Source organism: Micropterus dolomieu, linkage group LG03 (genome assembly GCF_021292245.1).
Source record: "Micropterus dolomieu isolate WLL.071019.BEF.003 ecotype Adirondacks linkage group LG03, ASM2129224v1, whole genome shotgun sequence".
NCBI lineage: Eukaryota > Metazoa > Chordata > Actinopteri > Centrarchiformes > Centrarchidae > Micropterus > Micropterus dolomieu.
Genome location: NC_060152.1, coordinates 14,453,051 through 14,465,100, shown reverse-complemented (window position 1 = coordinate 14,465,100; position 12,050 = coordinate 14,453,051). Strand labels below are relative to the sequence as shown.

The 12,050-nt window shown below is 40.2% G+C and overlaps 1 protein-coding gene across 1 annotated transcript; it reads right to left on the bottom strand.

Annotated features, from left to right (window-relative positions):
* Window positions 1–2,195: 2,195 nt before the first annotated feature.
* si:dkey-283b15.2 (neuronal pentraxin-1) lies at window positions 2,196–7,093 on the bottom strand. Its single transcript, XM_046044553.1, has 5 exons — window positions 6,416–7,093; window positions 4,951–5,425; window positions 4,070–4,323; window positions 2,841–3,020; window positions 2,196–2,405 (listed from the first exon to the last, which is right to left on the bottom strand). The coding sequence occupies exons 1-5, from the start codon at window positions 7,091–7,093 to the stop codon at window positions 2,196–2,198; spliced, it is 1,797 nt and encodes a 598-aa protein (XP_045900509.1).
* Window positions 7,094–12,050: the final 4,957 nt, after the last annotated feature.

Below are 12,050 nucleotides of genomic sequence, written 5' to 3'. Positions count from 1 at the left end.
ACTGAATGTACGGGAAGCCAAAAGGTTAAAAAAGGATTGTATTTTTTTCCGAAATCTAAGCGTTTTTTTATTTAATATTTTATTAGAAGCGAGTTTTCCCCATCTGTCAATTCAATCTAGATTATTTATTTTCAAATAAAAAAAAAAAAAGGAAAAAAAATAAAAAATAATAATGATTAAAAAAAACAATAAACAACTCTTTTTTCATGACTCGAGTCATGTTTTTCTGTTTTGTTATTAATAGTAGTTTAGGTTATTGAGTGCTGTATTTAAGTGTTTTTACTTTTTGTATATTTTTTAATAAAAAAATGTTTTTTTCTCAGTCCTTCATATAGCCCATGTTTTTTTGTTTGTTTTTTTTTTTGGGGGGGGGGGGTGCCTTTTTTCAGGTCAGAGCAACTGCCCTTCAAAATTCCTGTGCACGTCCCTGTCTGTAGCCTATGCGTAAGTAGTTCATTAGGCTTGTAAAGATTGGTAATTTTGGTGTGCAACTGCCATGGTGGTTTGTGATTTAAAGTAGGCCAGTTAGTCATGAAAGCTCTTATGAATGTGTGTTTCACTTGGGTTAAAGTTATTAATGATAATTACTAAACAGCCCAACGGAGATGTAGATTGTTAATAATAACCATCATGTATTCAGTCAAGTTAGACCTTTGAAAATGTATTGAAGGAAACCTGGGGGAGCCAGTTTGAATGGGCCTGATGTAGTTGATAAAATTAGAGCTTTCAAGTTTTATCTATAATTTACAGGCACTTGGCTTAAGTTTGTCAGTAGAGGAGATGCTGGATCATCCGCCAGTACAAGCACAGTTGACCCACATCCAGCATCAGCCAGTACTAGCAGACCCAGTACAGACTTTTTTAGCAATTCACACAGACTTAGGTGAAGTACAGGTAGCCTCAGCCAGTACGAGTAGAGCCAGCTCCAGATACAAGCAGCTCAGACACTAATGGAACAGTTGCTGCTCCACCAAATGACCCAGGAGGTTGGCCCCCACTCTAAACAACATTATTTTTCTTATCCTGAAGACAAGTCTAGAAGAGGTTTCCATGCATGCTTATAACAGAGGCAGAAAGGAGGATTGTAGTGACAGCACTGCGGTATCAGGTGACAAAGACATCGACTGCGGTATCAAAGACATGTCTTTTTCACGCTTTTATTTACATTGTAATAACATTTGGAAAAAAACAACTTGCATAGAAGGTCAAACATCTAACCTGGCCTAAATTCAGTGTTTTATATACAGTACAATAACAAATATACAGTCAAGGCCAGAACATTTCAGAAAGTAAAAAGCCACAGTGCAATGACTTGATTACACAACTACAAATACATCTCTCAGACTTAAAAAATATTTAAATTTATTGGAAACCGAAGTGGTAAATGTCAGCAATTTGTTCAGTGAATAAACAGATTGTAGAGTTTATAAAAGTTTTTAAAAAACACGTACAATAAACTTTTACTATTAGTTTAAAGCAGTGCTGGATCACAATATCATGCCAAGAGTCCATGTAATAATTGTAAAACCAGTACAGGCTGTAAAATACAAAATTCTGTCTGACAGGCTTTCAGTATTTTTCCCAAAGTAAAACATCACTTTATCTATGACAAATAGATCATTAAAAAGTATAACACAAATCAATTCTACATTTTCTTTGGTAAATTAGCTGTATTTCCTGTGGACACCTTTTTATAAAAATAAAAAAAAGATTATCCAGATTACAAATTTTCAGCAAGATTCAGCACATTTCTATGAGTATTGTTCAAACTAACAACATACAGATTGTCACTTCACCACAACAGAACCTTTGTACAGTCTGCAAGTTTAATCACAGACCCTACAGTATTAAGTCTTATTAACAATATGACAATATGTCACATACAGCACTTGTCTGTCTGTTTAAAATAAAACACTATCTCATGATTACAGTAGAGGCCAAAACCTAAGGCCCAAGACCACTAAGTACCCTACATAGTATCTGTAAACACAGATTAGACTTTTTGTTATTTTTCTTTTTTAAGAGAGTCACTGACTGAGTTTAAAGAAAGGCATTTATGCTCAGTTGGTGCCACTGACTGATCATCCTGAACAATAACTGAAAGTCAAAGGGACTTTTGTGTTATTCCTGCATCTTTGATATGTGATAATGTTCTCAGTATGTTATCTCCAGGTTCTCCATTGGCGTGCGGCCTTTCAGTGACAGGGGTCAAAGGGGTATTTCGAGACGCCTCCACGAAGCTCCACCTCTGTCTCGGACCAAGCAATGACATCTCCCCTGAGGTGGCTGCCGCAAGAGGCCAGGCTGTAGATGTCACTAGCTGACAGGACATGTGACCACATGTGCAGCTCTGACATCTCACCCACAAATGACTGAGTGGCATCAAAACGGCCTCCCAGTGTGTCCTGAAGAAGAGGGGAAAAAAACAGTCTGTTATCATTGCTTAATTTTGAAGATTATGTGAAATATGTGATAATATATAGAGTAGAATATAAAGCAATCCGTGATCAGGTCAAATGTTATGTTAAATATGGAGGTTTGATTAAATTTGTGTCAAGAAACCCATTGTAGAAAAATATGAATGCATAAAGAAGGATAAGGACTTCCCAAATGAGAGTTGAATATGCTCAGTATGTGCACAAATAGCCAAAGAAGGCCTGGACTGTAACACGATTTGCATAAGGTTCTCGGAGCTTCGTCTGGTATTTGTGCAAATATTGAAAGTATTCATGGCTCCCTTCCTTTTGTGAGAAAAAAAGAGCTCACTCACACGTATCTTCTTAGACTGTAAAGTTTGTCTGCATCTGCAATCTACAAAGAATGAATGTCATTGTCTGTACCTGTTCCTGTCCCAGGATGAAGACCCCTCCAGGTTTGATAGGGTGCCAGGGGGAAAGATTTATCCCGGACCCCCGCTGCACTCCGTCCTGGTAGGCTTCCCACTGTCCGTCCCGTGTCGACCAAGTCACGCAGACGTGGTGCCACTTCCCATCACCCAGCGACAGGGGGAGCGTCACAGCCTGGGGATGGGATAGTGAAGATGGTGTGACACTAGTATAAATACATCCTGGTATAATACAGTTAAGTACAGAAGCGAGAATATAGTTTATTAAACAGCACAAATATCTACTGCCTATTCAACCCATTAACTGAAAGGTATAAGCCAGAATTAACCTCTAAAACACACTTAAATTCTGAATCTCACAAGGAAAGACTGGACACTGAACAGCCTAAAGATACAACCATATAAGTGAAATAAATGTTGTCTTGCTCAAGGACACTTGAGGCCCTGCCATACTGCAGCATCGTCTCAGTTATACCTTTTAAGATGCAACAAGATGTTTTGAAGCTGTTTAGACAGCAGGTATGTGTCTCTTTAAAGCCCCTGACAACTTGTCTTCAAATTTTAAGCATTTCTCTACAACATTAAATATTCATGATTAAATAGGTAGTAATTAATGTTATTCTTTAAACGAGGTTAACATGACTCAGCTATTCAGATTCTGATTCAAATGTTGTTAAATCCTAAAGTCTTCAGAACCTTTAACACTGTAACCACAAGCTAAGCTTAAAGGTTCATTGTTCATATTTATTGACAGAAATGCAATATAATATCCATACCTATGTTTTCAGTGGCGTATAAAGACCTTACATAATGAACCATTATGTTTTTATTACCTTAGAATGAGGCATTTCTAGCTACATACACCACGGGTCCCGTTCATGGAAGTCGTCATGTTGTGCCGCCATGTTTCTACAGTAGCCCAAACAAACAAACTACTTTACAGAGTGTGTTTCAATTCTTCGTTTAATACGGACGAAGAAAAAATAGTAGTAGTAGTAGTCTGGTTTGTAAGAAGAGAAGAGAAATTTGGACAAAAAAGAGGACTGCACCTTTTATTTAGTGCAATAGTCGGACGCTGTAGCTTCTACTACGCAAAGGGAGAGGTGAGCAGTGAGTGAGCAGATGGTTGCAATTTGCAACCCTCACCACTAGATGCCACTAAAACCTCCATACTGAACCTTTAACTCACAGAGCCGCAAGGTGTTTATTTCTTTTCTCCCTCACCTTGTCATCGATCAGCAGCTCCATAGGGTTGTTCCCCCACTCGATGAGCACAAGTTCATTGGCCTGTCCGGGTGCTGAGTAAGAAAACGGTGTCCCCAGGCCAGGCCCCATTCCCGCCTTGATCCAGAGACACAAAGTCAGAGCGAAGATTTCCTGCAGCAGAGTCCTCTTCACCCGCCCGTGCATGTAGTTGGTTCTCATGGGGAAGCTGATCTGGAAGGCGTCAGGACTCTGGGATTTCTTCCTGCTGGAACCTGTTTTTGGAAGAAAAATAACATCATCACCACTTTTTCTCATGTCATTAAGGTCCATTTAGTAGCTGTTCTGGTATGGAGCTTTCGATATCATATGCACTTCCTCAGCAGAATGAGTTTGCCCGGTTGTCATAAAATTGTATTGTAGATGTTAAAATTTTCACTTAAGTAATTTAAGTAAATCACATCCACGTCCACATCTTAATTCAGAGTTTATTCTTGGCCGTGGAAACAGCCACTGACAAAACAATCATAATCATGTTTTCAAATGTCCATTTAGTAGCTGTTCTGGAGCTTTTGATCTGCTATTTCCACAGTCATGAATGAACTTTGAAACACAATGTCACTCCTGTTTTGAATAAAAATGTTAGAATATAATGATTGGTTGCAAAAATTGATCATCCAAAATACATTTTTTGTTTTTTCCCAAAAAAGTACCTAAATAATGTCCCACATGCTGCAGTTCTTACTTACTCTTATGGGAATCTATGCAGCTGCAGAATACACTGCTTACACAACTTACACTTAACCAAATGCTGCTTGATTGAATCACATAACGTTCATTCATCACATAACTCATTGGCTGATATAAATGCATGTTATGAAGTTGCCACCGTGGTTGTGTACCTGCAAGGTGCAGCTGGCTGAGCATCGTTTCCAGTTTGTTTGAGTGGAAACCAGCCCGTGGTCCTGGTGCTCTGTATCCTGTGTGTGGAAGGTAAGTGTGACTGTCTGCTTCATTGCTGTGGTGGTCATTATCATCATCATCACCATCGTGGTGGCCGTCATCGTGGTTGTCATGGTCTGCGTCTGCATCATGATGGTCATCACTGTGGCTGTCATCGTGATGGTCGCCGTGGTTCTCACTGACGCTGTGACCGCCATCGTTGTGGTTGTTTTTGTGGTCATTTAGTTGTCCGTTGTTGTGGTGACCATCATTATCATGATGGTCTCCGTCGTCTCTGTGGCTGCTGTCATTGTCGTGGTGGTCCTGGCCGCTGAGGGCGGCGGTGCGATGGTGCAGCTGCTCCTCCAGAGCGCTGATCTTCCTCTGAAGCAGCTCCTTCAAAGAGCTGGAGTAGGCGATGGATGTGTTCCTCTTCTGCTGAGGGAGGAGAAAAACACACAGGTGAAGTCTTGAAAACAACGAGCATTCCCTGACACACATTCCCTGTGTTTCCTATTCACAACAGAGAGGATAAAGGAGTCAGTGGTGCTTTGTGTAGACACAAACTGGCCTCAAGGAATCATGTCAGCAGCTTCACTTCTGTGTCTTTTACACTTCTTTTATTCACTCATAATCTCATAATGTCAGGTATACTTTTGGTCTGCCCCCTCACTTTCATTATGTCTTTCTGTGTCTGCCTCCGCTTCTGTCTCTCTCAGGTAATCCAGGCTTTGCCCTATTGCGTGCCCTGATTACTGGTCTGTCAGGGGAGATCACGATAATTACTGCTGATGTTAGACCCCACACACACACACACACACAGACACACATACACTCCACAGGTCCTGACATCTGTCTGTGATCACGATCCAAGGAGGATAGTAAGCAGAAAGAGGATAGATATGTGTACCAAGAGGGAAGAAAAACTAGGAACTAAAGTGAAAAACTGACCATAAGATGTGAATTTCAACCAAAACTTAAGGGTGACTTGTCAGTCCACTGTAACCTTTTTTAAGAGTATCTCACATAAGTGACGTCCACCTCTGAGCCTGTAGCTGCTCTGAGGCACCCACCGAGGGACATCAGAGTGACTCTCTTGCCAATGTAGAGTGGCTTTATGAGATTAAGTAATTCATTGTTCCTTTGTCTGAAGTACTTAGGGGACATGGTGCATTGGGACTGACAAACAATCCGGTGACGACAGCATTAATGTGTCCAAACAAGGAAACGCCTTATATGGGCATTCTGTGCATCATACGCCTCCCTCAACATCCAACTCGTTTTTTAAATTTAGCTGTATCATTTACTTTTAATTCACGTTTTAATTTTTATCCTTTTATCCTTCCTCTCTGTAGTTTTGTTCTATAGTTTATCTTTATTTCCAAGTACATATATGGAAAGAATTTCATCCTTCTTGCTGCTCACCTGCAGGTTGTCCAGCCTCTCCTTCAGCGCCTGCAGCATCCTCTCCATCTGCTCTGGTGATGATGTGATGTCCCCTGGTGTCACATGTTTATCTTTCCCCTGGTTGTTGCTGCTGTGCCCTCCATCAGATAGATGCCCCCCCACAGAGGGGTAGTGCGGCGAGTCCGGCATGAGGTTGCTGTTTCCATGGTGGTTGCTATAGTGTCCGTTGTCAGAGTATGTGTGGTGGCTGTCCACCCCTGCGTGATGGGAGTGCGAGGCTGTGCCGTGGTGCTCGTCGTGAGGAGTCCCCCCCCGCCCGAGGCCCTCGCACAGCGTGAGCTTGGCCGTCAGCTCTCTAATGGTCTCCCTCAGGTCCAGGATGGTCTCTTTCTGCTGGACAAGGCTCTCCCTGAGGTGGAGGATGGTGGCTTTGGCTTCATCGCTCGCCCCCCACCAACCAGCAGGAGGTGCACTTTGATGGCCTGGTCCGTTGGGCCCTGTTGCTCCTATGCGTGGACCTGTTGCAGGGAAGCAGGCAGGGTCTGCATCCACAGGAATAGGGGTGCAAACAAAGCGTGGGTGGGCTCCGTAGTCATAGTCAGACCCTGAACTGGCACTTGCAGGGCAGAGGAGGAGTGAAAGTAAAGAAAACAAAAAGGGAACGAGCGACAGGTGTAGAGACTGAGAGTTCCTCATGATCTCCATCCACAGGTCAGCCAGTAAGACTAAGGAGCTTGGCTTCACTTCAAAATATGCAATACCAGCTGAAGTAAAGGTTATGTCAATTTCTTTGTTGTTGCAAAGGAGGCATTAGGGAGCACGATAACAGAGAGATATCCACTCATCTGGGAGGAACAAATAGAAATCACATTTTTGTCTTCAAATTTGTATCTTCTTTGTTACAGGGAAGAATTAATTTGATTGTGGATGTCGCCTTGTCTCTTTCTCTCTGTCACTGAAGACTGGAATAAACCTGTAAAACAAAATCAGATTTTAGATAAAGATCACAAAGCAGGTGGACTCAATAATATAATCACCTGTACAATTCAGTACTTGATTGTACTTGAGTGTTGATTCAGATCTATCTAATATTAATATTAAAAATTGTATGCTTTTAACTGTTCTTGGTCAGTTGTTCAGTTTCCTTGAACACAAAGGACAGTCAGAAGAGGACACATTTAGACCCGTCTAACAAATATAAAGGTCTTCAGTACTCAGCAGTATGTCGTGGAGGATGAACACCTCAGCGTGATGTCTCTGGCCCCAGTTAGCTGCAGTCTGTCTGACCAGTAACCTTACACGACATAGGCTGAAACAACCAGAGTCTGTCCAGACAAGGATTAGTCCAAATCAGAGGTGTGACATCCTTACCGGACCAGCCGACCAGACTTTCTAGTATGAGTTACTTTGATGGTTTTGACTTCCTGGAAGGCTACAGTGTCGTGCAATAAACAGACCCATTCTGTCTTTTAGAGTTGAATTTGGTGGTTATTTAAGTCTTTGACCAGGAGGATGATAATAAAACACGAAAAGATAGGGGACTAGTAGTGAAGAAGAGCACTGACACATTTCTATTTATGGAAAAATATTCTTTAAAATCTAAATGATGCCTAAATATGACACTGAGTCCACGTGGTTTCATTTTATATCCCTATGTCTATCATACGGCTTGATGACCTCTCTGTGCACTGTAACATGTCCTTCATTATACAGGGTCGACATTTTGAAATGGCACACACGTGATGTGGCAGCTAAACCTCACTGACCACCTGTTGCTCGCAGTGACCGGCCTCTACTGTGTGTGTGTGTGTGTGTGTGTGTGTGTGTTGATAGTTCATACATGATTTACTGTATTTTATCAATAATGAGTGGAAGTGGAGAGTGGAAAAAACACATTGAAATATCATATCTGCCTTCATAGAAATATCACCAAAAGCCAATGCAGAGATTATTTAGCAAGCTACAGAAACTGGAGAAGAAAAATTCATTGTTTTTTAATTGAGATCTTTGTAATAATCTTCTTATCATTATGACGGGGAAACAACTTTTGAGCTAAAACATGTTCTGTATGTGCTGTTGTGACTTGCGAGGCTTAGAGGATAGACAGATGGCTGAGGTGCAGAACCGTGTCACGCCCAGTCACCGCAGTTTAGCCCTAAGTTTATTACCACCCACAGGTCAATCAATTAACCTAATTGCTAGCAGTTGTTGTGCTGCCTTAGCCAGAGATAAGTGGGCTTGCATGCTTGTGTGTGTGTGTGTGTGTGTGGTAATCCATAGTGAACACTGGGGTCGTGCACCAACCCTACACCATATGGTCATGGTGGATATTTAAGTAGGGCGATTAGTCCCAAATTAAAAACTGACAACTGCAGATAGACCTGTGATTAAAAAAACGGTTGACTCTGACAAAATAAAGCACCCCTCTGTTTGTAAACAAACAAATTCTTATTAGACAGAGAGTGGATTGTGTTAAAACTATAATCATCCCGGTGCATTACAAGATCATTGTCAACATAATTTTTTCTGGCAGGATGTTCTCCAAGAATTGGCTAAGACACAGCATTTAAGAATAGCTTTCTTCAGTGTAAATCACGCGGAGTTGTATTTTGAATTCACATGGCTGGTGCTTCATACACTTATGTTATCTCTCTCATGTCCAGTGTTTAATGATATGCTGCCTTTTTGCTAATACCTGTGTGATGCCAAAAAAACGACTTGTTATCTTAACAATCCAGATTCTGTTTTCATCACTGCTATATTATATAGTATATTACATGTTGCTGTTTCTGATAATAATAGATTATATATATATAATAAATCAATCTAGTTGGTACACCCCAACAATAAAAACAAGTCAAGATGGAGCATTAATTATCAGGAAAAAAGTTTTAAATGCTATTTATTTATTATCTAATTGAACATTAGTTGTCACATGTCCAGTTCAGATAAAAGTAGAGACTTTTTTATTGTTTGCAATGAATTCTCTTAAGAAACATAGTGAGACTGTTGTTTCATCCACTCACACTTAATTAGTACATACATTACGTTTTATTGCCATTTAGTTGGAATCTAACAAACTCTGCAGCCTGTTTCTTAAACATCCATTAAACAAAATATGTTTTATTGTAAAGTCTTTCAACCATTTACCCCTCTGTTAAACTAAACTTAAAAGGTTGCCTAGTTTTCCCTGGAAACTAAAAACACATTTTAAAAAAAACATAATCATATAAATCTAACTCTAGTGTCCATCTGTACTGGGGTTGAGATTAATTTTCATGCACGCATCCCATCATCCCTACCTGCATCTTTTAGGAAAGGGTTTGGTGAATGCAATTCAGTCAGATATGACAGACAAACATGTCACTGCAGATCCGTCAACTGCATTGAGTTACTGCAAAGTTATATGCAGCCAAAACGATAAAAAAGAAAGACTAACTAGGTAACATCAACAATCCCCAAAACATGTTACTAGCTTTCTTTTGCAAATTGATGCAGGTTAAGCTTTTTTAAACACAAACCCTAAGTCTAATCATCATTTATTATTTTCATGTATGTGTGTGTGTATGTGTGTATGTATGTATGTATGTGTATATATATATATGTATGTGTGTGTGTGTATGTGTATGTGTATGTGTGTATGTATGTATGTATGTGTATATATATATGTATGTGTGTGTGTGTATGTGTGTGTATATGTGTGTATATATATATATATATATATACATTAGACCTACATAGCCAACATATGTTTATAATATTTTGTATGTATAATGTTAGTTACCCTTACTGACTTGAAATAAATGGTAAAAGGTGAACTTCTTTTTGTTAAATTAACATTGGAAAAACATCCTTACCTTGGAGTCTCTGAGAGCAGCTTGTGTATCCACACTGTGATCTTGCAGTGAGTTAGTCACACACTGATCAGATTGAGAGAGATTTACTCCAGTGGAGATCTCACCGCTTTCTATCCCTCCTTCAGTGTCTCTATCTCTCTTTTCTCTCCTCCTCCCTTCCTTCAGCTTTGTTGTGTTTTTCTTGGAAAACCACACCTCTTTTCCTGTCGTTTGACTCATTTGGCATCTTACTTGCCTCTCCACTCCACCATCTTTATTTTTATTCTGGAAATGTGGTTACTTATTTTATAGTTTGGTCGTTGATATTACCCTGCTCTGAAAACCTCAGTTTGACCTCTGATTTCCAATTATCTTCTCTAACAGGCAAAAGGACACAGTCCAGTACGTCGTCACACAGCTCACCTAGATCTCAGCACGGGAGTAATTGTCCTGATTAATTCCTCGTCTCTTCCAGTCTGACTGACAGCCATGAAGGCAGTGGCCCGACAGCAGATGGCTCCTTTTAAGGTCAAAGAAAATCAGAAAGGTAACACAGGCACGCAAACAATGAAGCCAGCATGTTGATTACAGGATCAGACACTTATGCTTACATTAAGATCAGATAACAGGTTCAGACACACTGAAATATATCGGGCACCACCACTGTACCTTGTCAGGCCTCTGGGTATCTGATTACAACCTCATTAATATGTCATTTAATCTCCTGGCTGTACAAAGTAATTGGAAGCCCAATTCAAGGCATGGTCCCTTTTAAAAGATACTGGGATAATAATGAGTAATATAGTCATTTTAATATCTTGGAGTAACTTTTTTTCTATTTCTTATCTCAAAATTGCTCGAAATGTTTTAGTAAATCTTAAATGCTGTCATTAGAGAAAAAAACGAGTAAGTCAGCTTCTGCCAGCTGACTTTATCCTGACACAATTCTTAGCCTTCAATCCAGCTAACAGAGCAGTTGAACTACACTTGAATTAAACTGGCCTGATTGCAAGAAACGTCCTAGCAGTTCATTAGACATGCATTGAGTATCAAGGATTAAATAGTAGTGAATAAGGTGACAAGTCCTTGCCATGGCTCTGTCACTTGTACTCTGTCTTCCTTTTAAAGTGTAATTACATCTTAACTGCCAGAGCCAATTCTCCTAGAAGTGTCTGCACATGATGTAACTGTTGTGGACAAATACACAATCAGCCATAACATTATGACAGCTGACAGGTGAAGTGAATAACACTGATTATCTTGTTACCATGGCACTTGTCAGTGGGCGGGATATATTAGGCAGTAAGTGAACATTTTGTCCTCAAAGTTGATGTGTTAGAAGCAGGAAAAATGGGCAAGGGGTAAGGACTTTGACAGTGGCCAAGGGAACACATAGCACCAGGATGCACTAAGGGAAGAAGGCAAGCCGTTGGAGGCAGGGTGATGCTTTGGGAAATTTGCTGCTGGGAAACCTTGGGTCCTGCCATTCGTGTTGATATTACTTTGACATGTACCACCTACCTAAGCATTGTTGCAGACCATGTACACCCTTTCATGGAAATGGTATTCACTGATGGCAATGGCCTCTTTCAGCAGGATAGGATAGGATGGGGTGGTGATGGAGCAGTGGAGAAATGCCTTTGGTGTGAGAGACCCGGTCTCAATTCCCAATGTGACACAACCACCAATGTGTCCCTATTCAAGACACTTAACCCCTAGTTTCTCCAGAGGTGTGCGACCTCTGACATATATATATATATATATATATATATATATATATATATATATATATATATATATATATATATATATATATA

Excerpts from the sequence above, each read along its gene's own strand:
- si:dkey-283b15.2 (XM_046044553.1), bottom strand. The coding sequence starts at position 7,093 with ATGAGGAACTCTCAGTCTCTACACCTGTCGCTCGTTCCCTTTTTGTTT. Across the intron at positions 5,426-6,415 it reads AGAGGCTGGACAACCTGCAG|AAGAGGAACACATCCATCGC; the intron begins GTGAGCAGCAAG and ends CTCCCTCAGCAG. Across the intron at positions 3,021-4,069 it reads AGCTGCTGATCGATGACAAG|GCTGTGACGCTCCCCCTGTC; the intron begins GTGAGGGAGAAA and ends TCCCATCCCCAG.